Source organism: Cydia fagiglandana, chromosome 11 (genome assembly GCF_963556715.1).
Source record: "Cydia fagiglandana chromosome 11, ilCydFagi1.1, whole genome shotgun sequence".
In the NCBI taxonomy this organism is placed as follows: Eukaryota; Metazoa; Arthropoda; class Insecta; order Lepidoptera; family Tortricidae; genus Cydia; species Cydia fagiglandana.
The window spans coordinates 15,680,765-15,708,587 of record NC_085942.1 but is presented as its reverse complement, the minus strand read 5'-3'; the positions used below and the strand labels follow the sequence as shown (position 1 = coordinate 15,708,587).

Here is a 27,823-nt window from a genome sequence, read left to right as displayed (position 1 = left end):
ATGCCAATAGTTGCTCAACGGCCAAAATATCATAGTGGAAAGGTTAACAAATTAAATGGTTATAAAAAATAAACTTACCTCTTACTCAGAAGAGTATAAACGTTTAATATAATAACAACACATTAAAATATAGTACAAATGTATCAACAAATTATCTAAATAGCTTTCCCTGACCAAAGCATGTTCACAGTGTTCACTGGATTACATTGACTATCACAGCACTGTACATTAAATATATGGCAATGACAACGCCATCTATTTTAGTGAAAATCATTTACAGGCCATTATTTTTTCACACATTATCATAATGAATGTTCAGTTCATGTACATTCATCAAAAGGATTCATTTGTATTGCTGTAAATAGAGCTCATAAAAATTCTTAACATTTTGAACACTTCGTCATAAACACGAACATCTCTCAAACGCCAATCTTCGGGCGCAAGCGTGCTAATGTAAACCTTAGTAAGTGTGAAGGTTACTTGGACAGCGTCACAAGGTGGTGTTATGACACCTATAATAAAATTGTCCTTGGCACTGTGGGCACGACAAGTAACGACGTCTTTAGGCGTTCTTGGCATTCAAAGGGTTAAAAATAGTAAAGAATCATTTTATAACCTTTGACTATATGAAACAGAAGATGGAATGCAGGAAAGAAAATAAGTACTATAGGTTCACGCTCTTAAGGCCCTACAAGTAAGGTCTCAAAATTTCCCAAGCCTAAACAGTAACATGGTTAAAAAGAAATACAAAACGACTGCCATGTTTAAACACGTTTATATATCACCAAAAAAACTGAATAATAAATAACACTTGGGACTTATCAGGCACAATACAATTTTAAATCTTATGTAACTACATAAAATTAACTAAAGCAGGTAAAATATTTTGGTTTAAAATACTTTTCGTCATTTAAAACAAACAGCAAAGTATTCTAACGTGAATAAATTCAGACAGATAACAAAAGCATCAGACATTTACAACTATTATCAAATCTTATTATTGCGGCATAACAATGAAAACAGTTTACGAAACTTAAAAAAAACGGAAATCTAAAATAATTCCTCTAATGCAGCGGTCGGCAACCAGCGGCCCGCGAGCCTCCCTCTGGCTATTTTGTATGTAATATTGATAAATGACAATGTATGATAAGTCATAAATATTAACAAAGTGCGGCCCGCGTCAACTTCTTTAACTGCTATGTGGCCCTTGGCTGCTAAAAGGTTGCCGACCGCTGCTCTAATGAATAAAATTAAGACCAAAAGAATTATTTGCTTATGCAAGTTTATGTCAGAGGGTTGGTGACTCGGTATTTATGATGATATGATTTCCACTGAAGCTAACTACATATTGCAGCAAGCATATGACTTTAGTACCTATATGGCCTCTTGAGGTTTTGTTTCACTTCAAAATACAACTATTTCTAGATATGGGTTTTATCCGTCAGTCACAGGAACCATCAAGCCAGCCATCTTTCCACCTCTCATGCACTTTGCTGCAGTCAAATGCTGGTTTACCAAGTTTCTCATTCACTGTGTTGTGTCGCTCACACAGCCATTTTGCTAGTGCATTTCTTGAGCCGGTCTGAGGAGGGTTTTCTTTTAAACTGAAAAATTAAACATTGTGTTTAATCAGCTAACTTATCTACCTATCTGTTTGTCTGGGTGAGAAAACTGTTAAGAAAAATATCCCTTCTCATGATAAATTTCCACAGAAGCATCTCTATGAAATTTAAAAAATCATAGGAAAGTTATAATTCCAACATTTCTAAAATGATGTATATGTCGCAAATTGTAAGAATTTGCAGTTTACAAACATTGTTATCAATTTACAAATGTTTAAAGAAAATGCCAGCGACACATGCCACTTCAACATGGATGAACATTTGAAATTGTTATGAGTAAACTTATGCAAAATTGAATCATGCCACAAATTATCATAATTTGTACTGAATATTCCTATTCTACTGTGTAAGAATGAAAAAATAATACTCACTCTTCCCTAAAATCTAACGCACATGGCTCACAAGGATAAAATTGGGAGAAGATATTGAAGAACTGTGTCATAGATTTGGCCTGAGCCTTTGTGGGTTTCTCCGGGTAGTAGGAGGCCATGGAGTGTAGGAAGCCCCATGTTGCTTGCCCAAGCTCTTCCTTGTCTAACGGGCAGTCCTTCCGGGGTGGCTTGGGAGAAGAATCCTGGCCAAAATATGTGGAATAAATATATTAACATTACCTTTTAAACATGATCTGAAGTACCAAATAAAATTCATAATATCCAGTAAAACAATTAACCTTTTATAAATGCAAGACATGATATATCATACTAAATTAGAACAAAATATTATGCAAGCTTGCTCTTATATTCCATAGAATTTACCAGAAAGTTTAAGAAGATTCGAAGTTAATCATAACCTAATCTGACCTTTTTCAGAGCACCAGGTTTCAAGGGCTTCTGCGACTTGGCCCACGATTTAAAATCGGAACATGCCCGACAAGGCTTCTCTTCGTCATCAGAGCCGTGGCCCGACATCTCGGGTTTCAGCCACGATCCTAGAATCTAAGCCCGTGCAAAGATAACGACTGTTGTGCAACACCAAGTTCAGAGTTTTAAAATGAAATATCACTTGATTATTGAACCCATTGAATTTATACCTGCAAAAATGTATAAACATATGCAATCAGAGATTTAAGTTTGAGTTTAAATAAAAATATATCGCCGGTTGAACATCACCATGACCGCTGATCTGATTGTCAAGTGTCAATGTCAAACGAAACGTCAAAATAACGTCACGTGCTTTACTGTTGTTTTTTTTCTATACTTGGTCAAGCAGATCTTGTCAGTAGAAAAAGGCGGCAAATTTGAAAAATGTAGGCGCGAAGGGATAGCGTCTCATAGAAAATTTGAATTTCGCGCCTTTTTCTACTGACAAGATTTGCTTGACCATCTATAGGTATGTGACGTGAAAACGCTTTGCATAAAAGAGTAGAAATTAAAAAGTGGCAGCACTGTAGTGTCGTCCCTTTCAAACCAATATATAAGAAAACGGGATGACACTACAGTGTTGCCACTTTTTAATTTCTACTCTTTTTTGCCAAGCTACAAGATTTTGTAGGTGCTTGCACCCGGAACATGTGATGTAGCCATGAAGTTATATTGTTTAAACTGGAGCGATTTGTCACTTTTTTTGCCACACTAATTTGAACCTTATCACCGAGACAGAAAGTTGTTCGTACCAGACTAGAGAAAACGGTCCACATGAGATAGAAAACCCGAGCCCTGTGTCTCACTCGCACATGTTGCCAATGTTAAAAAGATACCATTGTGGTAGAAATTATATCAATATACTACTGAAATTCATTATCTTCTTATAATATTTTAGTGCTATATTCCGATTACAGTTCTGATATCTTTTAAGTAATTTGTTAATTATTATGATGTTAATATTATTAACTGATTAAACCAAGCATGTGCATAACAAAAAAAACATTAAATTGAATATGGTAGAAATTGTAGTAACTTTGGATATTAATTGGTATCCCCAACTTGATGACATATTTTTCGTGTACACACACACACACACTTGTACAATACAAGAAAACATTGTCAAACTCATTAGGGTGACTATGATATCGGTACGATTTGGATCGGTCTTACAGAATTGTTATTACGTACATACTTAATGTAAAAATAAGTTTACCTAAATAGTATACTAATAAATAAATAAAGATATACTTATTTCGGCATGTTTAACTATTCGATTCATGTTATGAGAGCTATATAATTGCCAAAAATTAAATACTAAGTCCTTAGACATTACAGACTTATATTTATACTTACTTACATAATATTTAATTACTGAAACGTTAATTCTAACTATTTATATATATGTAATCGATTCTATATAGGTTGGACACACATTTCCGTCAGTATACAAAGGCGGCAAATTTGAAAATTTTGTTACAATCACAGATCTACGATGACGCTTACGCTTAAAGAATAGCTTAAGTATGCAAAAGGGAAGTCATCACGTATATGAACACACCATGAGTATGATATTGATAGTGATAGGTATTTTGTTAAATTATGAGGAGCATAAATAGTGTAAGATGCCGGTTTACACAGTTAAATGTAAGTTTTTATTTCGTTGTGTGCTAATATTTTATTATTTTAGTCAATACTCAAGATAATTTCGTGTATAAACATAAATTGTTACGCCACGCTACGCTAGGGCTTGAGAAAATGACTAGTATCGATAACTAGTCGCTATAGTATTAATATAAAGTAATTTGCGATACAAGTGTTGAAAGTAGGAATTAAATTCGTAGAGTGGTGATAAATTAAAATACGACCGAGGGCAGTGTTTTTAATCTACACGATTTGCGAATTACCTAGTTACGTAGTACAACGTTTTACCCCATCCTGGATATCTGTCTCGCTCTCTTATAGCTGTGTTTTTGATGTACGTACGGCGGACCACACCTTCCTCACCATCGACCATGATCGCGATTACGCCCATCCACAGTAACAGCTTTTATAACGACTAAATTAAGTAAGGTTGTGTGAAGCGTTTTACAGGAGAGAAAAAAACTATATCCATCTCTTTTCTGGGACAATTATACTAGCATAGGGAAAATACAGTATGATTTTCTCTGATTATGCACGAATGAGAAAAGATCCTGGCCTGGATTATGCTAATATCCCACATATATATGACTCATGGTCACCCTAATTAGAAAGAGATGGAGGGCTCAGGTTTGGTGTCTCATGTGGACACACTTTTTGGCCAGAGTACACTATCCCGATTACTCTCTACGTCCGTGGATGTAGCTAGCTGAAGCGCATGTTAAATTTTATTGTGAAGGCTGGTCCAGACGAGAGAATCAAATTGCCAATTTGATCATAAATTATCCTAGGGTCAATTTTGTCGTGGGATCGGCGATGAAATTGACAATTTGATCAGATTGTGGGAAACATTGCACCTTCTACATTCTAGCATCTAAGATGAGAGGCAAACAGCGAACTTGTAGGTTTATAAAAAGCGGCCCTGGACTTTTTGGTTACATCGTAATTAAATCGAAATAATTATTCCCTGGGCGCCGGTGGTGGTGAAGTTATTCTGAACTCGTATTAGTTGTCATATGGTTGTTATTGAATATATCTGGCAGACTGGTGGAGAATAGGAAGGAATAAAAAATACTAAAAAAAATAACATTTATTTATAACGAATACATAATGATCTGAACACACATATTTTGTGCCTTAGCTTCAGCTTCAGTTATTAAAGTGAAATACATTGTGAGCTGGACTATAGTTCGTTTTTTTTAGCATTAGAAAGAACTCCGCAGAAGCAAGCGTGCAGTTTTTATCAGGCTCGTTTATTGTTAATAATTATTGAATTATCTAATGTAGCATGGTCAATACATATAATTTACTTCAAATTGTTACCGCTAAAAGTGCCAGATTTAGAAACACAAGCGAAGTTCTTTCTAATGCTAAAAAAAACGGACTATAGCAGACAGAATTATATAAATTATATAAAGTATAACAATAAAGCATCGCTTATTAACTAGAACTACTTTCGCACGCGGCTACAATTTCTGAAACAAATGAGAAAGTCTAAGTTAAGAAAACTATGTAGGTAGAAATTATAGAAAATCCATTTGTAATTTTGCTCTATCACAATTAAGAACTAATAGATAATACTTTGGTGGCCTTTAAAGGGGCCGTGCGCGGTGGAGGGTCTGCCATCTTGTGGCCTGAATCGGAAACAAACTGTACATTGACACTTCACGCCAAAGCAAGTGCTCGTGCTACCTACAGTTCACGTACCTTTTCTTGTGCATTGTAGATTCTGCCATCTTGTGGGCTACGTTGGAAGCTAAAACTTCAAATTTAAATTTCACGCCAATAAACAGGAGGGCGGTGCTGCGAGTCTAGAAGGGGCAAACAAAAGACAATGGGGTTGGCAACTGTCAAAGGTTTTTATAGATGGCGCCATCATAGCTTGCCCCTTTTTCTATGAGACTTGGCTTAAAGGGACATAATTCTAGGGATTGACGGGGCAAGCTATGATGGCGCCATCTGCTAAAAACTTCCACCGGCCAACCCCATTGTGTGACGCATTAGACTCACTGTCAACAATGCCCATTAGCGCGGTGACGGCCGGCGAGCCGGGCAGCTCAGCTACGAAGTCGCGTCCGTCGTCGCAGCAGCGCGCCAGCACGGGGTCTAACGGCAAAGCGCCCAGTAGGGGTACTGCTTGCTCGAGGCACATTTGTGCTGCGCCTCCGGTTGTCGCTGGAAAGATCTCGCTGCGTGTCTACAAGATAAATAAAGGAATATTGAGGTTAACGCGCAAACTCAATGCACATGAATTGAGAAAAAGTACATATATTGTAATGTAATTGAATTATAGTCTGAAGGTCAAATAATGACAGTTAAGATCTGAAAAACACAGGGACTTGACCCTGTCTTGTGAGCTATATTAAAAACAAATAATTAATGTAGCGTACCTTGCAATTGGGACATATGAACAACGACATATTCTCCACCACACCGAGCACTCTCGCGTTCAGTTTCTTACAAAACTGCAGCTCTTTACGCACGTCGAGAAGCGCGGTTTCTTGCGGCGTGGTCACTACTAGGGCGCCGGTCAAACCCGCGCCGGTCAGGTATTGCACGGCGGATAGGTGCTCGTCTGATGTACCTGTAAATATAGATGTCCTTATTAGTTAGAATTTGCCCGCTTAATGCTATCGCTGTAAAATACACATCTTATGGGAAGACAGCAAGATATGTTTTTAAATTGACGCCGCTACGAGGGTTTCCCAGATTTGGCAAACTAAATTATACAATTCTGAAACATGAGTGTAAGTTTTATTTAGTCAATATTTGCCCTCGGCAGAGCTTAACGACGACGACCGACGAAACTTGTAAATTTTCGAACTAATAGGAAAAACGAAAATGAAAACTTCGTTACTTCAGTGGCAAGACGGTGAATGGTGTAAGTACGTATTTCCTTTTTTTAATGCTATATAAATACCTCACTTTAAATTTGCCGTTTTGAAATAGAAACATTTATGACGACTTACCGGGAGGTGTATCAATTAATAGGTAATCGAGTTCTCCCCAATCTACCTCGCTGAGGAACTGCTTGATCATACCTGTAACGAGCAAAGTGTTATAAGAAAGTTACTTAATATACTGTATAGCATAAAGTAAAAAAAAAATCCAAAAAAGTGTTAAGAAACTAATTAAGTTTTCCACTGCAATAATGTACGGTCGTTTTAGGTTTTAAGGCCTGTGCACACCGGGTGCGTGTGCGTAGACGTGCACGTGGGCGTTGTAATATACAGTTCCTTATGAGAGACGACACACCGGTTGCGTGACTTGTGCGTGGGCGGCTCCAACAGTTTAGCGCACGTGCACGTCTACGCACACGCAGCCGGTGTGGCCTGACTTTTAAGTGCAATGTAAAGAAAACCCTCAAAACCCTGTATAACTTAACAATTATAGTATGTGGCTTATAATGTACCCATCACAACCAAGGAAGATTTTGATTAGAGTATGTAGGACCTTATCACGTTGCAATAAGGATTAAGATGGGTCAGTTAACTATTTAGACGCTTAACGTACCATTCTTCTTTGGTCCTCTCCAAATCACTGCGTCGTCGGGGCTACCCAGTAGGAAGCCGATGGACATCAGAGACAGATTGTCCGTTACATACTGAAATAATTAAACATTTCAAATTATCATTACCTTTGGTAGCATTATACTCTATAATCTATTGTGTTATTGCAGCATGATATATACGCGGTATGTATTATACAGGCAATGTTATGTTGTTTTCGAACGCAGCTACAGTTTTTTTCCCACAAAATCCTTTAGGCAAAATGTAAAGTTGTAAACATTAATGCTACAGAGCTGTTCACATGATGTTCCTGCTCCTTGCTTGCAGCGGCAAAGTGTAAATTACTACATATGTAGTGCATAATTGTTTTCCATCAAATTTTCTTGGAAACCTTCGTATTTGTCATGCTACTTCACTCAACCTCAGTACTTTTTGTACCGAAACTGACTGAAATTGCAAGACACGTTCGAGCGTTTCCGTGAAAATACGATGGAAAATAATTATGCACTAATACATCTGTAAATGACATAGGTATAAGAAAGTGAGGTGATTGAGTGCATCTCAGAACGTTAAGGTCATACTCGTAGGTAAATAATAAATAAGTATACCTACATTAGCTACATATACCTGATCTGTTTCTTTAACGGTCGGAATGGAGTATAACTTTTTTCAGTTTTAAAGTTTCTTGTTATAAAATGACTCACCACAGGCGACCAGCCGGAGCCCGAGTTGTGGACCTGCTCGCCGCTCACGCCGAGGACGCGGGGCTGCGACGGCCCGCAGATGTCCGCGTCCAGAATTCCCACCTGGACATACGCATTAATAATTCTTATAGCCAATTAGCCATCCGTAAGTATTACCTACGGTTCAAACTCGGACCCATGTTCAAGGAAGAGTAAAGTAACCTCTTGGGGTTCGTCCTAATAATACTAGTACAAATTACCTTTAACGAAATTTGAATCTTGATAAAATGGAACAGAGTTGCTTTTGTTTTGTTCCTTCGGTTTTAAAACAAAACAAATTCAACTTTATTTTCTAATGCCATTGATACAAATTCGATTGCCAATTTTCGTTGTATGGTGGGCCGCTAGAGGGTAAAGGTATGCGTTGCGGTTGGGTTATATTAATAATCTGTGGGTTGGGTAGGTAGGTACCTATCTATGGGGTGGATGTGTGTTCAAGTGGGGTGACATTTCGATTTCTCGTAACTCGTGTTTGAATTGTAAATAAAAGAATGAGTGATCATGACTTCGGTTAGACCTCGTAATTCTCGTAATCATGGTTACTCTTTCTTTAGTGCGGTACATATGTACCAATTTCAGTCACTGTTGATCATTACTATCTCGAATCTAAAATAGAAAAGGCCGTAAACTCGTTATCAGCTGAGTTTAACTTGTTCAATCAAATCAATATAATGCAATAAAAATAAAGCCTACCGATAAGCAACATAATTGCCTACCATGATAACAGTTTACAAATACCTTTTCTATAATCGATAACCAATAATATGAACACCAATGTATGGCTGTTGCTGTTTAATACCTACTATTACCTACCAGCCATGCATAGTTTCTAATCCTGTAATTCACCGTACACACACACCCATAATCGACATTATTAACAGTACAAACACACCGCCATAACATTAGGTACTATAAGTACCTACCTAATACGTAAATATTTGATGAGATGATGAGTAAAGTGGTCGTTAACTTTGAGACTCCCATTTCTGTAATAACAACCCATCAAAAACATAAATGTAAAAAAGGAGAGCCAAGTTCAATACAAAAATTATGCTTGGCTGTGGGGTTCGCCGCAAAAAGAATGGAGATCTAAATGAGTGCCAAGTTCTATGCAAAATCCAAATATGTATTTATAGGAACAAAATAACATTATAAACAAGTATTAAACTCTATTTCTTTGCTTTATTGGATACCTATAACAATTGCTGTTATTTAAAAAAAATGCGAGATCTTAAAGCAGGTTAGATTTGACTTGGCCAGTTTTCATTACATCAGTCATTTTATAAAGTTATTCAACATATATATTTTGTAATTCTGATAAAAACTGGCCAAGCCAAATCTAACCTACTTTAAGATCTCACATTTTTTTTAAATAACAGCAATTGTTATAGGTATCCAATAAAGCAAAGAAATAGAGTTTAATACTTGTTTATAATGTTATTTTGTTCCTATAAATACATATTTGGATTTTGCATAGAACTTGGCACTCATTTAGATCTCCATTCTTTTTGCGGCGAACCCCACAGCCAAGCATAATTTTTGTATTGAACTTGGCTCTCCTTTTTTACATTTATGTTTTTGATGGGATATCAATACTTTTTGTAAAGAAAACTAGGCAGGTATTGAGATTTAATGTTTTTTCTTGTGTTTCCGCTGCATGTTTTTTACTTCTGTTCTTTGTATTAATTATGTGGTGCCGCGCGCCGCCAACGACACATCGTTGGCCGGTTGTTTAGCGCGTATTACAGGTTTTTTGTATGGGGACCCCCCCCCCCTATTTTTTAACTTTTTTTTATTTTTAGATTTTTTCCTACGCTTACACACAATTACCGAGCGGGATTCCAAATTTCATCCTTCTAGGTCATCTGGAAGTAGGTTAGGTTTAGGTACTATATGTCAATCACAATAAAAAAGAAATTTGTATGGGGACCCCCCCTATTTACTAACTTTTTTGTTTTTAGATTTTTTCCTACGCTTGCACACAATAACCGAGCTGGATTCCAAATTTCATCAAATCAAATCAAATCAAAAAAATCAAAAAATATTTATTGTATGGTTATGGGTGAGGTTTACAAAGGTGGTACAAAATATTTATGAATGAATGAATGAAAATGAATGAAAACATTTATTTTCAGGCAACTATTGGCCCATAGATAAATACCTTAAAACTAGCATACATATTAATACAAAATATATCTTAAAACTAAAAACACAATTATGGCTGCGATGCAGTTCGCAACCCCGCAGTGTCAGGGAGCCGGCCGCGGAACCGCCGGAACTTGACACCCTTCGGCCAAAACTCCTCCTTGGTGAAGGTCGCTAGATGTTCAGTCGGAACGCTCAGCACAAAAGAATTAAAATTCACATTGTGTCGAGATTCCAACTTCACGACCCTCAGGATGAATCCGGACTTGGCTCGTACATACTTCACGATCTCCTCGACCTTCGTAAGGTAGTGTAATCGGGACACATACAGCAGCGTCGTCGGTGTTGCAGGACGCAGCAAATGGTTAGGTCCAGTCGGTGCGGTACCGCACTGATTCGGACGAGCTGACTTCTTTCTCCTCTCCACCTTCTTGAAGCCATCTCTGTCGCATCCGGACTCTTTTAGAGTCAGCTGTGACCGATCCTTGTGAACAGGTTCACGAAGGCTCTGCACCCCTTTCTTCGGCCGCTGCTTAGACTTGGACAAAGCAGGCGGCTTAGCGGCAGTGGCAGCGTAGGAACGTTTTGGGGTCAACGTACTCTCGCGTGACGTGCGCGTCTCCGGTGACGTAGACGGGCGGGCGGCGGGGCGCGGGTCAGCGGTCGCCTGCTCAGCAATCGCCGACGCATCCAAATTCGCGGACTCGAAACCGCCGATGGACGCATTCCGCGCAACGTATGCTAGAGTTATCTGACCTACATTCCGAACTAGCACTACGTATTAACGCTAATTCAGAACGTAATTCACTGATGGTATTGTTCGATACCTCCAACTTAGCCTGCATTTCAGCCAGACTGTCCTTCAGGAAAATTATATCCTTTAGCAGCCTGGAAACGTCAACATGGTCCAACGAGACGACAGGTAGCCGATGTAGGTCCTTCGCCACGAAAGAGGGCATGTTTGATGAATCGGTCCCCTTGAACACCGAGATGATGTCCCGTAGACTCTTCACGCCTCCATCTCTTCGTCGTGATGGCATTTCGTCGGCTTTGCCGAGCGTCTGGTAGAGCAGCGCCTTGCCACTACATATGTCCTCCTCCTGGAAGCTGGACTTGCAGATCTGCACGATGCTGGTCTCATCCAAAGTCACGGTGGCATTTTGAATAAATGCCAACAACTCGTTGACTACGACTTGTGGTGAAGTCATAGCGGGTAAGCAGGCAGCGGCTATTGCCGCGCGGTTCGCGAATTTTAAAATTCGTGCAGTGCACTACGGCACGACCGCTTCCGGCCGCGCATTGCAACGCACTCCTGATTTATGTTCTCCATATCCTGCCTTACAAAAGCGTACAATATTAGTAAGTTGTCTTAGAACTAAATACTATTTTTAAACTTCAATAACACTTTTAACAATAAACTATGCTAGATAGACTCAATAATAATGAATAACGTGAACTAGCTCTGTAAAAAGTCATTTATGCTATAAAAGCACATCCTTCTAGGTCATCTGGAAGTAGGTTAGGTTTAGGTACTTATATGTCAGTCACAATAAAAAATGGTTTTTTTGTATGGGGACCCTCCCTATTTTATAACTTTTTTTTATTTTTAGATTTTTTCCTACGCTTTCACACAATAACTGAGCTGGATTCCAAATTTCAGCCTTCTAGGTCACCTGGAAGTAGGTTAGGTTTAGGTACTTATATGTCAGTCACAATAAAAAATGTTTTTTTTTGTATGGGGACCCCCCCTACTTTATAATTATTTTTTATTTTTAGATTTTTTCCTACGCTTTCACACAATTACTGAGCTGGATTCCAAATTTCATCCTTCTAGGTCATCTGGAAGTAGGTTAGGTTTAGGTACTATAAGTCTGTCAGTCAGTCTTAAAATTTACGACTTTTTGACCTTCATATCTTTATAATCGTTTGAGCTAGCTTCATGAAATTTGGGCTTCTAGATGTCCTTATGGATATAATTAAACACACGTAGTTTTATGTGTTTACGTTAAAGATGTTTTGAGTTATAGAAGGGTCAAAAGTGGCACCAAGTGGTTCGTGTAATATTACACTTGGCGCTGGCTAGCCAGTTCCTTTGCTTGAACTTGGCTTGACACGCTGCCGCGTGTCAAGATTAAGATTAATAACCCAAAGAAAATTACAACTTTTTACTCAAAGGAAACATTTTGTAAATTACCGCTTCGGGCAAGAATCGATCTCCGTTTCATTTGGACTGCGGCTCATGGCCCATCGCTCATCCCATCAGCTATCGGGACTTAACCGTCTCAAAAATCTCACATACTCTAAGAATATCGATATTAGAACCAAGTTAAAATATCGCATGTCAACTGTTTCTGCATCCTTGTCTACAAAGTCTTGCATTACCATAGGCTCGAGACAATCATATGCACAGGAGCACATCCTAAACTAAACAGTCACAAGCACCAATAAACTTAATTGGTTTATAGGCCTTTTTATAACTGTGACGCCATAGTGAGTTGTAAAACTTAGCTCAATAGATTTTCGAACTTACAGCGATAAAATAAAGCTCAAATTTGCTTATCCCATTTTTAAATATGGCTAACGTTTGACCTATATCGGCGGTGCCTCCTTGTACCGGCACGAAGGTTGTAGGTTGCGAATTCTTCGTTTTCCACTTTCAGCACTTGGGATCAATAGACGTGAAAATATTGTGGTCTAGAGTCTAGGATATCAAAGTGAAGGAGTGAATTGTGTATAGATGGAATTTGGAAACTCGCATGAGAGAAGATCGAGGTATAACAGGGTATGATAATTATGTTTTATGTTAAGTATTTATTGTAGTTAATATTACCTTTGTTAGGTACACAAATCAGGCCTCTACGAACCTTGAACCTTGCAACATCACATGCGATTTTTGATACATTACGGCTTTTGATCGATCGATTGTATTCGTTGAACCTACTTAGCTGGCAATGTATTTAAAATCGCATGCGATTTGTTGCAAGCTCTGTAGAGGCTTTGAGACACGATTTCACAGATATTTTTTTGTGTTTGGTCTCTAAAGTGCCACAAAGGAACAAACATACATATATACACAGACTGATATAGAGGCCCAATAAAAAAAACCGGGCAAGTGCGAGTCGGACTCGCGCACGAAGGGTTCCGTACCAAAATGCAAAAAAAAAACGGAAAAAAATGCAAAAAAAACGGTCACCCATCCAAGTACTGATCACGCCCGACGTTGCTTAACTTTGGTCAAAAATCATGTTTGTTGTATGGGAGCCCCACTTAAATCTTTATTTTATTCTGTTTTTAGTATTTGTTGTTATAGCGGCAACAGAAATACATCATCTGTGAAAATTTCAACTGTCTAGCTATCACGGTTCGTGAGATACAGCCTGGTGACAGACAGACGGACGGACGGACGGACGGACAGCGAAGTCATAGTAATAGGGTCCCGTTTTACTGGGTACTCGGTACCGTTTTTTTGGGTACGGAACCCTAAAAAGGAAATATCCTTAAAACATCACCAAGGCATGAAGTACATATTGCAAAAATAAGTAAAATAACTATTATGTATGTAGTATGGTAAACTACTTTAGATGTAAACCCTACCCTACATGACCTAAATATTTACACGAGCTCAGGTCACAATTTCGATTTACAAAATATACCTAGAGCTAAATAATGCACATATAAAAAACCAATTAACATTATAAAAAAAAAACAATTAGGGTCTCCCCAAATATAACGACGCGCATTCGGCAAAAGCCGATAGGAAAAAGCTTTATGTCCGCGCAATAAGAGCGAAAAAGTCGTCGTTCGGCTCGGCTCGCATCGGCCGGCACCTGCCAACGCGTCGACGGCTTTTTCGCTCTTATTGCGCGGACATAAAGCTTTTTCCTATCGGCTTTTGCCGAATGCGCGTCGATATATTTGGGGAGACCCTTAAGAAGCATCCTTAAAAGTGGAATTGAAATCCAGCTTTTGCAAGGATTCAATTAATTCAAATGGGGTTATCGTAATGTTGTTCATTGTGAACGATAGATATAGTCAGCAATTACTGAGGCAGCACCAGGAATTACTATGCAGGCGCGGTTCAAAATAATCTGCACACGCTCTTGTTCCCTCGCAAATGAAGGTGCGTTTAGATCATTTTGAACACCTGGCCCACGTAACTAGGTACTTCTGCTGCTGACTGTGCTACATATGTAGCAGTTTAATGAGGCGTTTTAAAATTGTTATTTACGATACAAAAGTGCTATTTTACGCACTAGTGCGGGAAAATAGGACCATAATATGTACTGTAAATATTATTTATTGAAGTAGCACGTCCGAATTTCGTTTATTTAACTATTGGTTGGTTTTATATTTTATCGCGGTCGTCCATGGATCGACACGATTTATCGTCACGACACAGTAGGGGACTAAAATTTATATATGTATGTATGTACAGTATCTATTAATAATAAATAAATAAATTGGGTCTTCCCCGCTGCTGGCGGCACCCTAGGTTAGGTTTTTAATAATGTGTTTATATGTATTTTTGTTGTTTTGTAAGTGTTTTTATATTTTACTTTTATATTCATATTATAAAAACTCTAGCCTAAGAAAAATGATGAAAAAAATAATAAAATATATAAAAGCGACTGCATTCATTCTCATACATGTTGGTCCCCTGCTGTGTCGTGACAATAAAATCGTGTTGTTTTGTTAAGTCGTCACTGTAGACAACACAATAAAGTATAAAAGGAGTTATTAGGTATTATTGGATACAATGAAAGGTGATGATCGTAGGTATAGTAAAAATACGTATTGCTATCGTGATTGTTTCTGTTACATGAGAGGTGTTGTTGCTAATTAAATTTTGATGTTTATTGAAAAAATGCAAATCTGTTAAACAGCAAACATTAGCAAACAATTTGTTTTAAATTCTTTTCAAGGGGAATGTCAGAAATAAAGGTTTCATTTTTAGTTCCAAAGGTTTCTAAAAAAAACCTGAATAGCTGATGCATGAGTACTACAGATTACTATCCAAAATTAGATAAAGTAGATAAAGTAAGAGATTAATATGTTACAGTAAAAATAAATCTTAGTCTTTGCTTAAATGAGTGATAATTTTATATGGTTTTTTTTCATGGTTGCATTCTTATTCATATTCTTATAAAATAAATCAAAAATATTTATTTAAACTGCTGTATTTTTATCTAATTCTGGATTCCTCTAGAGAGACTTACATTAATGTCCGGGTTTCTGGCAGCCAAAGCATGTCCAAGCAGGGAAGTGACTGTGCTCTTCCCAACCCCTCCCTTGCCGGAGAGGATAAGGATCTTGTATTTTACTTTAGAGAGACGCTCCTTGATTATTTCTATAGCTGGATCAGGCGCTGACGCTGCACCTGTTTAGATAAGACCTGTGTAAATGTATTTGTCAACCTATAGATTGTGTCTCTGAGGAAAAGAGTCAAGCCTCTATAAAACTAATATAAAAGGATTGTGAGAGGTTGCAAAGATTCAATAAAAAAGTTATAAATATAATTAATTAGTGTAAGAAGTAACAGAGTTAGTGAGACTAGGCATGGCTCACTTCGCGATTTAGTTGTGTCACTACAAGTACATGCGGCCCATACCAATTCTGAACCTTCTGTACCTAGTACTATTATTTATTCTGTGGTAAGATACAGTTAACTGACATCTAAACACAAAAAAAATTAAGTGTTGTTAATGGCATGTTAATTTTTTTAATTTATTTCCACACATACAAAATATCATTACAGGCGATAAATGTACTAGAAATATTACAAATGATAAAAAGAAACAATTCTGATTATCATTCTTCCTATTGATCATTTGTGTTGCAAATGTTAATGCAATAGATAACGCAACACATTAAAATTCAGAGTATTTTCATTTCATTTCATTGATAAATGATTATGTAGCCAAATAAGAACTAAACTATACTGCTATTTAAAAATTATGTATAAACATAAACAGTATCATTCTTTATTATAACCAAGAAGATACACATCGAAGGAAATGTGAATTGGTTAGTATGAATTGAAAATTATTTGTACACTTACCAGATGCGCAGATGTTTTGGTTGGGACATCCGGCGCACGCCGAAACTTTACCGGCATCCTCACTGCCGGTGCCGGGGCAATCTGATAACCAAATATTGATATTTATGTATAAATTTAACAACTTGTGGTTACCAAGCTACATAAATTAACACTTACGCTGTGGCGCGTTATCCGGGACGCCACTCATGATAATGTTCGTCTTATAACATTGACGCAGACTTAGTTTCGATATATTGCTACAATTAATAAAATTATTGAACGGTAATGTGTTAGAACCAGCGTTAGAACAGTGGAACACAGTGATATCGCGATAAAGGGAGATCGTCAAACTGTCATGTCAATGACAGGCATGACAGCATTGACCATTGACAGCTGATTGACTGACTGCCATGTTGGTAGCATGCGCTTCGTTTCGTTATTGCATTGTATTGAAACATAAAGCCGTAACAGACTACCGCACCGCACCGCGACCTTGGTGCACGCCTTTATAAATGAAAGCGAGAAAGAAATATCTCTGTAATCTGTTACGACTTTTAGATTACAATAAGGGATCCCTATAAATAAAAAGAACATTATAAATTTTATTTCTACGCTTATTAATAACTTTTTCGTCGGACGATCGTCTTTTGCGATAGACATGTATTTTCAAGTTGCCTGCCTTGATTAAATTAAATATGTCAAGTTTTTTCAAATTTGAAAATAATCTTACATTTTTTTAAACAATTTATTACAAAAAGCAAATCAAAATTTATTAAAATGGCGAAGGAAGTGACAATGTGCTCGGTAAATCATATATACCCATCAAATAATTGATTAAGGATACTTACCCGACTTGACAAAGTCCATATAATATTTACCTACAACTTTCTTTGTAGCAACTCCAACAATGGAACCCCACGAAGGAAACTGCGGGGGCACCGTTGGCGCCGCCACAGGTTGGGTACTGCTTCCATACTCCAAAAAAGCACCCTTGGAGGCCTATCATGGGCTACGAGGAGATCGAAGTCACTCCAATGTAAGTTGGATAAAAGTAGTTTAGATGACTATAAGTATATGTAAGTACCCATAAGTAAAATATAAAGGCGGAAATCCACTACATCGACGTTGTGTTATGATGGATTCACTTAGCCATATCTACGCAAAAAATCGTGTATCCTACGTAATAATAGGAGAACATACGTCACAGGTACCTACGTAGAGCTGTAGGTCAAATTCAAATATGGTGAAGTGAAAAGTCTTTACATGACGAAATTGATCTTAGCCACGCCACGTGGCGAACCCGAGAAAATTGCATGGAAATGATCGCGATAATGATCTAACATCGTCGTCATCGTGATACGTTACCTAATACTTTTTCAGGCCTTCCCAACCCATAACCAACACGATGGTCGATCCGTGCTACACTCCAGCGGGCATGGCAGCCGAACCTCTCCGGTTTCCTAATCTGGTGACTGGTTTTGACCGGAGCCCCGAGCACGCGGCCAGAGCGGCTCTCTACACAAGATACACGCAGTACGAGTGGAACCAGAACAGCATCAAGAATTATAACGAGTCTGACGCGAAAAGGAACTTCTCGGAGCGCGTGAGGAATGATATCATGAGGATGCTTAGGTGAGTTGGAAGACCGAGTAGTGAGAATAGTTTTGCTGTTTAAGCGTTATACACAGTCTAGCAAACCACAATAATATCACAACTTACCGACTAAATATGAAAAAGGTGATTCACTTCACCAATTCGGCCAATTAGAGGATAAATGAACGAGAGGAAAAGGAGTTGTCCCATATGGCCAGTATGAGTTTCTTCAGAGTCGTTTTCAAATCTTTAAACAGTAAAATTTTACACGCATTTTAATCTTTCCTAGGGAAACTGATGAAATCGGCTCACAGGGTCAAAGAGACTCAGGCAGAAGGATTGGGGAGCGAATAACCGACACAACCTTTTGGAGAAACGAGGTAAGCTCGCGTAGATTGCTATCTACCAAGCAGCTATTGATAAAATCGGTACTATGCTCAAGGTAATTTGCCTTTCCTTACAAGACCATGGGTGTTCACAGGTGTCAATAGAGATGGAGCGATTGGTGTCAACATGCGAGAAACTGAATGATACTCGGAGGCAGTTGGAACGCGCCATCGCGGGAATCGAGGGGCCGCTGCATATCGTACAGGAATGCCTCTATCACCGCGAAAAGCGCCAGGGTACGTTGGCACCATAATATTTGCACTATTCTACACGTACTTTAGGCGGTTTGTGAATTACGGACTAATATGTCAAGCAAATTGCAAATGGCCCCTTTAATCTTTTAATGAATCATAATGCGTGCATGCACTTTTGCAGTTGTGCCTATAAAATAGGTTGATTAGTGTGAGATTTACCCGAGATAGAAAATTTAATTTCAAAGTGAGTATAATCCTGTCTTTCTCGCAGGGTTGGAGCAAGTGCATGACAACGTAGAACAGTCATTGCTCAAGGAGGTGGCCATTCTACGCGAGTGTCAGGAGAAATTCCGCAATATGCTTGAGAAGGTACAAGACAGTTCACTGTTGTTGTTGACAGTGGCGTAGTGAACTAATCTAGCCGTGGACGTGGGCATCTGCGAGGCCCTTTTCTTTCACTGTGCCGAAGGGGCCTCGTGCGAGGCCCGCGAGGCCGTGGGCGACGGCCCACTTCGCCCACGTCTAGCTACGCCACTGGCTGTTGATTTATTATAAAAAGGGTTAAACAATCTTGACATATATTTGTATTGAAAAACACAGGTGCGCGCGCAATCCAAGAACTGCCGCGCCACACAACACGAGCTAGAAACAGACATGAGGAATAAGGAATACGCACTCGGTATTGACTCCATGTGCCATCAACTCAACAACTTCTCCAAGGTACCTGTCTTTAATCTGGTCTATACGATTAGTTACATTTCACTTCATAGTCGAAATAACTTAATGGTAGGGTAAAAAAAAAAACAAGTAGGTAGGTACTACTTACTCGTATTAGGTAACAGCCTTGCCCCAGACTTTTACTATAGGGCGTCGCTTTTCTGGAGGAGGAGGTTGTTTTATTCGACGAGGTTAAATGCAAAAAGCTCAACCCAGATAGCGATGGAATTATTTAGGTTTTTTTAACTGACTGATGCTCTCCAGGAGCTCTTCTATGAATTCTAAATGCAAGTATTGAATTAAAACACAAAAGACAGATTTTTGTCTATGGAGTTAAAATCCCCCCTGTAGCCAGAAATTGGCAGCGTTAAACCCGACTGCAGGTTAAGCAAGTCCGACACGGCTATCCTGCAAGACGCACGTCCTCGTGTTTCGTTTTAGCACACAATTATCAATATAACTTCCTGTGGCGACAAATATAATATTGGCTAACACTATAACTTCCTTCCCGACCTTAGGGATTACAATTCTACGCGGGTATCGAGCGCTACGACCCGACGGTGTGCGACACGGCGCGTTGGGCCGCCGCCAGCGCGGCTACACTGCAGCGCTCACAATCCGAACGGGCTAAAGCTATCCAGATGCTTTCAGGTAAATGGCTTTAGGTAGTCTTTTTACTCTACCGTGCACCAGCATCCCCTTAAAGCGATCAGATTTTACAATTTGTGAAATGACCCCTATGAGCAGTACCTATTTGATATCTAATTTATCCTATATGTCTCAATCTACATCTGGGGTTCTCGAACATATTTCAGTTCCCCTATCCCCCTCCCCCCAATTTCCTCCTATCATAATATATTATTGAAGGCTGCCTACAATCGGTAATAATATAAAATTATGCCAACCCACCAAGCTTTGAGCGCGTGCCTGAATTTGAACCTACGTGAAGAGTAAACTCTTCGAAAATGTATCATTTTGTATTTATTCACAGACACGGACAACTTAATAAACGTATCGGCGACGGAGATCTGGGACCAATGGAGCAATACCAACAGCGCGTTCACGCGCCGCATTGCTGAGACTATTGAGATCAAGAACAAGCTGCAGCTCCATCTCCACAAGGTTTAATGTCAAATCAATCTATCTTATTCTTATTTCCTGCTTGTTATCCTCTGCTAGGGTGTGTGAAGAGCTTGAAAGCTCCTGGGCACCTAATTGGGGTCATCGCATCCCACCCAACTCAACCGGACATGGATATCTTGACTTAAAGAACGAGTGGAATGTTATCAAGATGATGTGGGGCGTCGCCCTTCCCCTTCCTTTGTCAAGCATCTTTCATCACCATCGGAATCTATGACGTTTTCCCCTCGATCTCAAACCCATCATCAGTGCCGTTTATCAAAAGCTTGCAACTTGCAAGCTGTCAAAAAGGGACTTCCACTTGTATTACAAGTTACAAGCTTTTGATAAACAGGGCACTGCCAGCTTATTATGGATGGCTTTATCCATCTTTATCCAAGTGATAAAATAACTGTCACTTTTTAACACCGTGAGATAGACGGACGGACACCGTTTTATCACGCTGTCACTTAGACAAGAACGACCATCATATTCGTACTGGTCTGCACTTTAGCACTGCATAACCTATGTCACTAATCTCAGGTGCAACAAGAAATCTTCGACATCGAGAAGACTCTAGAGCTCCTGAACAAGGCTATAGAGGACAAGTTGCAACCGATGCGCGTCGCGCACACTCGCTTGCAGGCGCGCACCAACCGCCCCCACCTCGAGAAGTGCCGCGACGAGGCGCAGGACAGGTATTCTTTGACATTACTTGACTGTTTATACCGGCCGTTCTTAACTGGTGGTCTCTGGAAGCACCTGAAGTGGCCCGCGAAGTTACAATTACAACAGGGCAATTTTTTTTTTTGTAAGAAGTGCATATACTTGGAAAAATTCGACCTATGCCGCTGCGGCCCGGTGGCCGAATGGCACAGGCAGGCCGCGATAGCAGAGGACGCTGGTTCGATTCCAGCCTGGGCCACTGGAGGCCTTGGTCATGTTTTCTTAGTATATGACATTTATTTCAGTTTAGAGCAACATTTTGTTGAATTTTAATCGTCATTCTCATTGGTATTGAATTAATTCCAAACAGTCGGTGGTCTGTGGCAAAATCCACTGATTTAAATTATCTTCTTGATCCTGCGGGCCTACTCATCTTTGAGACAGATAGTTGTACGATGCTTCTGATCAAGGCTGTAGAAGACAAGCTGCAATAGGGACCCGTTGCGCACTTTCACTCTCACACTTGCAGCCTATTTTGGTACGAGATTCATGGTTTTGCTTAGGGGTCATCCATTAATTACATCACACGGTACGTTTAGGGGGAGGGAGGGGGTCAAGAAAATGTGACATATTTTGACATGGGGGAGGGGGGAGACACAAACTTTGTGACGTCACTTTAACTTCATCAGTAACCGAAAATTTATTTAAATTATTTTATTCGCTGTACCTACATTTAAATAACAAGTTTTTAAAACGATAATCGTTTTTATTCATTAAATTTTTTTTCCTAAGCAGTTTTGGGTTATAAAATTACTAATATTTATATCGTCAAAAATATTATGATAAAATATTAATAATGTTTAGGTACTTACTTAATTTGATTTGGCGATTTCGTAGAAAAATGTGACGTCACACTAGGAGGGAGGGGTTTGCCAAATGTGACCAAGTGTGACAAGGAAGGGGGGAGGGGTCCAAAAACCTAGAAATTCGTGTGACGTAATTAATGGATGACCCCTTAACGCTACCAACAGCTCTGACAATAATTCTGAAGGAACAATATTTCCTCATTCCAGACTCGTAAAAGAAGTGTGCGACCTCCAGGAAGCCATGGAGATTCTCCGCTCCAAGATCGCCACGGCGGAGGGCACCCACCAGACGCTGCTCGGCGTCCGCGCCGGACTGGAGGCAGATCTGCGCAACAAGAGCGCCACTCTCTTCATCGACCGCGATCAGTGCATGGGACTGCGTCGAGGATATCCCGTCACCGCTGCCATCAAGTCCTAAGGCGATCTCTACATTGACCTAGTGTGCGAACGGGACCTCGCCATATACGTGCACAACACCGTCTCGCTCACACACTGGAACGTTGTGCGAATCAGCATCTTAGTTCTGACACCATCGCATTTGTCTTGTACTTAGGGATCTATTTCACTTTGCAAGTGTAAAGGATCTCTAGTTGGTTTTGGGTTGTGGCCCTGTTATAAATTATGAGTAAATTTTTAATGAAAATGCAGTGTGTTTATTTCCTCAGACAACTCAGAGAGAGGGATTAAGTTTCAATTTTTCCTCTGTACATGCTGTATTTAAACTTTGCCAAAGTGTCTCTTTGTGATCGTCCAGTGTTTCGCTTAGTATAGTGTCTTCAAAAATGTTCATAATGTTGTGCGCGATATCGATATTTCTACTTCTTTAATTCATTACTGAAACCCTGATAACTGACACAATTTCTGAATGTGAAATCTTGAGCAATAATTTATTACTCTTCATTTTGACTGACTAAAAGTCACAAATGTGCATTTCATTATATTCAAAAATAAACTTAACAAACGACAGCGTCTTAAGCAAAACAAATGCATTCTAAACTATTATTTACAGTAGGTCTAATGTCATCATTGCTTGACATACGCGGGTACGGGGAGTTTCAGGCCCTCCTTTGCCTCGAAGAAAGTGTAGGAGAGCACGATCTCGTCTACGTATTCCATTTGAGGGTCCTGGGTGTACTCGGGGTCGATGTAAAAGAAGACTGGCATGTCCACCTGGAAACAACACATCATTAATCATTATACATTATTATTATTCACAATGTATGGTTCTTCTTTTATGTTTAATTTAGATGTGTGAGGAAACTGGACTAAGGCGAGGGACACACTTATCCCACGTACACAACATATGCAATGCATTAGGACATCTGAACCCTGAAATTTGTACGCTTACCCTGGTCTCAAACAGGCTGATATTGTATGTACTGATCAGGGATGTTGCGGATGCAGATTTTTTGACATCCGCGGATGCGGATGCGGATATTTAAAGCCTCACATCCGCGGATGCGGATGTCAAGATTTGGTACTTAAAAAACGTCAAATATAATTTTTTTGGCATTTTTTATTTAAAAAAACGAAACGTTTAGTATTTGACCAAGAATATAGGTGCGTTTTATTTAATAAACAGTAGCTTGGCCGACTTTTCGGGATCTAGACGTTTTAGTTATATACACAATAATGACGAAATTACCTAGCACTTACGCCGCCGGCGCCGCCGCTACTACGTTCCTGTTACCGACTTGGTCGACATCCGCATCATGCGGATGCTCCGCATCGATTTTATGCGGATGCGGATGTTGAAAATAATGCGGTTGTTCCGCGGATGTGCATGCGAATATCCGCAACATCCCTGGTACCGATGCTAGTCACATACATGTCAGTAGGATTGCACACCGTTTAATACCTGTTCGTGAGGGTTGAGCTGCTGCTCTTCAAAGCAGAAGCACTGGATCTTGTTGAAGTATTGTCCGGCTTCAAACGGGATGACATTGTATGTGCTGATGCCAGTCACAGGCTTGTCAGTGGGGTTACGCGCTGTGTAGAATGCGAGGGCTGTTTCGCCAGGCAAAACCTGGTGAAAAAATTAAGACTGTGTGATAATGTTACTTTTATTACTTTGCAATTACTATACCTGCATAATTAAATCAAAAGAGATTTTTATTTTAGTTACAATCAAGATTTAAAGCATCAAACAAAAATAAGAGGCTTATTGCCTCTGCCATTCTTTGTATTATAAATGTTCCTTGAAATCATAATATAACTATATTTTGCCAAACCCCAACACTGTACAATAAAAACGATCTGTTTGGCAACTCCATTTAAGTATTTTTTATTACATGAGGATTTACTACACAATAAATTTTTAAATAAATTTTAATATACCCTGTAGAGCATCTTTTCAGATTATGTACTATATCCTCATACACCCATAATGCTGGTACATTAGCCAGGTCACAAAAGTTATATAATTTTTAGCAAATTACAAAATAATGAGAATAAAGTTGGTTAGAACTATTGTCTATTTTAAGCAGGCTTCCGCTAAATCACTAATGAAAAAACACTCACTGTGATATCTGGTTGCTGTGGCTTGAAGTTCCACTGCATGGACGAGGCTACATCGGCATTGAAGCGCACCCGAATGGGCCGATGCTTTACTGTAGTCATTGTGCTCACTACATCATTTGGCTCTGCCTGTCCTGTTGTTCCTCCGTAGCTGTAGGCCTGTGATTATAGGTAACATGCAACTGCTTGATATATAGAGTTTACAGCTAAAAGATAAATCTTTACTAGTAAGTGTTAAGATATTGAATTCCAACGGTGTTTATGTATATATTCCGTAATCTCAAATAAAGATTTTCTTCAGTTAACAGATCTAGTATTAAAATTGTGTTAATAGCATAATTTAGGGTCATACATTATTAAAAATAAAATATTAAGTACACTTGTGGAAGTTGTAAAATCTTTGTTTTGCATTTAAAGGTAGGGTGGATTGAATGCAATATGGTATTCAGTTCTATCAATCGTTCTTTCTTGGATACAGTGAAAAAATGTTATCGATTCATGTAGTCAACACTTATAGATCTAATGTAAGTACAACATTTGCAAAGTGCATAATAACAGGAAAAGTAACTATTATTGTGAGGTTAGTTTTACCTGGCAGAATATCCGGTATAGCGGTACAGCTGCGTAACTCAGGCCGACAGTCATGACACCTATGGCTACTACATAGTTTAAAGTTGATCTGATATTCTTCTTCTGGTCGTGAGCTCCTCGGATAAAGAAGTTGGAAGGACATTTCACATGAGTCAATAATTTCGGTGTAGATTTGATAATACTGTTCCTAAATAAATTAACACTGCACGTATTTATGAATAAAAGGCGATTCATCATGATGTTTCATTCAATGCTTAATAGATTATATTATAACATTTTCAGTAAAATCGGAGAAATCGTATGCCCGATAAACATTTAAAACTCTTTTTTTTTTAAATGTGTAATCTGACTTGACAGTGACAGAAGAGAGTCGTATTTTTCGACTCTTATGTAACAAGTTTGAATGGATTAACTAGAGTACTTAGAAGATATTTTGACCGCACCAAGGTCGCGGTCTGGTCGTCTATAACGGCTTTAATGACTATGACACTAGTGTTGCTAGTTCAAAAAGGGCCTAACGGATATCCCTTAGGTCAAAAAGTCACCAGTCGCAAAATGGTCACAAATTTTGAATTCGAATAGCATTTGATCGGATTTAATCCATGATATCTAATTATTGGTCTCAGAAGTCTTCGTATGTATAATGTGTTGATTGTTACATTCAAGAAATTAGTTCGACAGAATTTATATACATAATAAAGCGGCAATTCTGTAAGTGTTTACAATGTTTTATAATATTGTTTATTTCCGTAGTAAAAGCTATCACTGCTGAATTACTTTAACACTCTCCTAGTTAAACAGCTTTTGAAATGAACTTGCACGGAAGATGATTATGCTCTTCCTTAAAGCTAGATATTATATTCTCTTTGCTAGGTACTTAAGTTACTATCTAACGGACCTTGAATTGGTATTCATGTTCCATAAATAAAGCGGGCAATCGTAAATAAAACTTTCACGTAAAAGAATAAATTACTTTAATATCACAATTTTATTAAACCTAGGTGCTTTTCTGTGCATCATCGTTTGTATTCTAACGACAGTTTATGTTTCGTCTTGATGTGTGCATCTGTGTGCGTTTTTTGATAAGCTTTGTAATTACAATCTAAAAATGGACATCGGAACATTGGTTCTTTTCCGCATTCATAAGTAACGTGTCGCCTGTATGTGCTTTTATGCCGGTACTTTCTCTTGCATTTCTCACATTCGTAGGACATGTCATATTGGGACCAGTAGTTTTTTGTCTTCATTGGCATAATGGGCATCATGTTTTGCATCATTGTTTTAAAGAAATCAACCTCACCTGAAACAAGAAGTCAGTTTGTAATCAACTTCTTATTGGCTCACCCTATGAATTATTCTAAAATTCTACTTACAGTAAATTTTAGCTAATGCTATCGTACTATTTTCATTTGATATCCTTAGGACTAGATCAAGGATCTATTAATAAAAAAATCGTTGTTAAATTGAAACATTTATTCACATGCATTTCCAATTAAAAAAGAACAAACCAAACACACTCAATGTCGTTAAAAATACAATAATCATTTAAATAAAATTGCGTCTTTCAAAAATTGGAGGATAGATCACTTATTACAGTTAGAAATGTAATCTTGCTAAAGCTTTAAAGAGTTTACCAAGATCATCAAAGTATTTTAGTTTAGTACATTCAGAGACGTGGTGACTAATGGAGAATTACCACTCCATGCAATCAATGTAGTGTCTCTCATAATTGTTGTAGATAAAGACATTTCAGAGAGAAACTACAAATAAGAGGACACCGCCAAGTTTTATATTTATCCGAGAGCTCACTAGATGGCGTTGCGCTATTTCTATTTGACAACATATACAATAAGGCTCGAAAGTTTCGTAATCTTGCTGCTGCATACATTTTATAATACTGTGAATACCTATATTACTTAATTTGGCTCATTTTAGCAGTTTATAGTTTGTGCAAAGTAATTATATTCAGACATGGCAACTTGGCCCAAGTATTGTCTAGTTGTTATTGAATGATGAATAAGTTCTTAATAAATCTTATCTTAATTTTATCTTTTTCTTAACTAAATACTGAATTACGTATTCATTTCGCAAGTTTGATCATCTAATAAGTAAATAAAATAGGATCATCTTATAAGCAAAATAGGTAAGTAGATCATTCATTTTGATATAATTCTTGTTCTGAGAAAGTTAACTTCGATACAAAACCAAAACAATAAACCTCCTAGAATAATGTCACGTCTTTAACTAATATCCAAAACACATTATCTAGTAAATAACCATAATAATTTACCTAACAGTAATTAAATCTATGTATTTTATTAAAGCACTAAAATCTTAGGCTAAGAATCGACTGGTAGATTCTTTGGTTTCAATATTGCGCGATTCAAATTTGAACTTTAACGGTAACTTAGTATATAACAGTAACAAATGCAATAAAATCATTAACAGAAATACTGTACTAATACATTTTTTTGGTTACAAAACGTTTGGTATACATAACATAACACTTGCTCACGACAAAAATACCATCCGGGCGGTAAGTCAGGCTGAAACATTAATGTAGTCTCAGAGGAGTAAATAATAAAGACTGCTAATCTCCACTGTTTTAACTGAAGG

General features: G+C 38.3%; 4 protein-coding genes across 5 annotated transcripts in view; 1 reads left to right on the top strand and 3 right to left on the bottom strand.

Annotated features, from left to right (window-relative positions):
* Window positions 1–174: 174 nt before the first annotated feature.
* On the bottom strand, window positions 175–2,749 carry LOC134668577 (FAD-linked sulfhydryl oxidase ALR). The gene is made up of 3 exons (XM_063526020.1): window positions 2,423–2,749; window positions 1,994–2,196; window positions 175–1,604 (listed from the first exon to the last, which is right to left on the bottom strand). Exons 1-3 carry the CDS (start codon window positions 2,528–2,530, stop codon window positions 1,442–1,444), a joined length of 474 nt encoding a protein of 157 aa, XP_063382090.1. The 5' UTR covers window positions 2,531–2,749; the 3' UTR covers window positions 175–1,441.
* A 2,449-nt stretch (window positions 2,750–5,198) lies between these two features.
* The window catches only part of LOC134669093 (cytosolic Fe-S cluster assembly factor Nubp1 homolog), a 285,812-nt gene continuing 263,187 nt past the window's right edge, over window positions 5,199–27,823 (bottom strand). Inside the window, exons 2-10 of one of the 2 annotated variants that reach the window (XM_063526624.1) lie at window positions 16,735–16,796; window positions 16,579–16,659; window positions 15,737–15,897; window positions 8,337–8,438; window positions 7,637–7,727; window positions 7,093–7,164; window positions 6,514–6,707; window positions 6,134–6,320; window positions 5,199–5,598 (exon numbers count right to left, since the gene is read on the bottom strand). In XM_063526624.1, coding sequence (XP_063382694.1) covers window positions 5,564–5,598; window positions 6,134–6,320; window positions 6,514–6,707; window positions 7,093–7,164; window positions 7,637–7,727; window positions 8,337–8,438; window positions 15,737–15,897; window positions 16,579–16,659; window positions 16,735–16,765 — 954 coding nt within the window. In that variant the 5' untranslated portion in view covers window positions 16,766–16,796 and the 3' untranslated portion in view covers window positions 5,199–5,563. Of the gene's footprint in view, window positions 5,599–6,133; window positions 6,321–6,513; window positions 6,708–7,092; window positions 7,165–7,636; window positions 7,728–8,336; window positions 8,439–15,736; window positions 15,898–16,578; window positions 16,660–16,734; window positions 16,874–27,823 lie in introns of those variants that run through there. The other variant, XM_063526623.1, reaches the window with a different exon arrangement.
* On the top strand, window positions 17,218–22,742 carry LOC134669083 (tektin-3-like). Its single transcript, XM_063526609.1, has 11 exons — window positions 17,218–17,361; window positions 17,454–17,593; window positions 17,938–18,189; window positions 18,440–18,530; window positions 18,632–18,773; window positions 19,003–19,100; window positions 19,332–19,451; window positions 19,967–20,099; window positions 20,440–20,570; window positions 21,111–21,265; window positions 22,307–22,742. Exons 1-11 carry the CDS (start codon window positions 17,335–17,337, stop codon window positions 22,515–22,517), a joined length of 1,500 nt encoding a protein of 499 aa, XP_063382679.1. The 5' UTR covers window positions 17,218–17,334; the 3' UTR covers window positions 22,518–22,742.
* On the bottom strand, window positions 23,024–25,542 carry LOC134669097 (cytochrome c oxidase assembly protein COX11, mitochondrial). Its single transcript, XM_063526631.1, has 4 exons — window positions 25,208–25,542; window positions 24,620–24,775; window positions 23,958–24,125; window positions 23,024–23,269 (listed from the first exon to the last, which is right to left on the bottom strand). Exons 1-4 carry the CDS (start codon window positions 25,442–25,444, stop codon window positions 23,123–23,125), a joined length of 708 nt encoding a protein of 235 aa, XP_063382701.1. The 5' UTR covers window positions 25,445–25,542; the 3' UTR covers window positions 23,024–23,122.

Excerpts from the sequence above, each read along its gene's own strand:
- LOC134669083 (XM_063526609.1), top strand. The coding sequence starts at position 17,335 with ATGGCGAAGGAAGTGACAATGTGCTCG. Across the intron at positions 18,774-19,002 it reads TCACCGCGAAAAGCGCCAGG|GGTTGGAGCAAGTGCATGAC; the intron begins GTACGTTGGCAC and ends TCTTTCTCGCAG. Across the intron at positions 19,101-19,331 it reads TCCGCAATATGCTTGAGAAG|GTGCGCGCGCAATCCAAGAA; the intron begins GTACAAGACAGT and ends TGAAAAACACAG.
- LOC134668577 (XM_063526020.1), bottom strand. The coding sequence starts at position 2,530 with ATGTCGGGCCACGGCTCTGATGACGAAGAGAAGCCTTGTCGGGCATGT. Across the intron at positions 2,197-2,422 it reads AACCTGGTGCTCTGAAAAAG|GATTCTTCTCCCAAGCCACC; the intron begins GTCAGATTAGGT and ends TATTTTGGCCAG. Across the intron at positions 1,605-1,993 it reads GCGTTAGATTTTAGGGAAGA|TTTAAAAGAAAACCCTCCTC; the intron begins GTGAGTATTATT and ends TTAATTTTTCAG.
- LOC134669097 (XM_063526631.1), bottom strand. The coding sequence starts at position 25,444 with ATGATGAATCGCCTTTTATTCATAAATACGTGCAGTGTTAATTTATTT. Across the intron at positions 24,776-25,207 it reads TATACCGGATATTCTGCCAG|GCCTACAGCTACGGAGGAAC; the intron begins GTAAAACTAACC and ends CTATAATCACAG. Across the intron at positions 24,126-24,619 it reads CACAGCAACCAGATATCACA|GTTTTGCCTGGCGAAACAGC; the intron begins GTGAGTGTTTTT and ends TTTTTTCACCAG.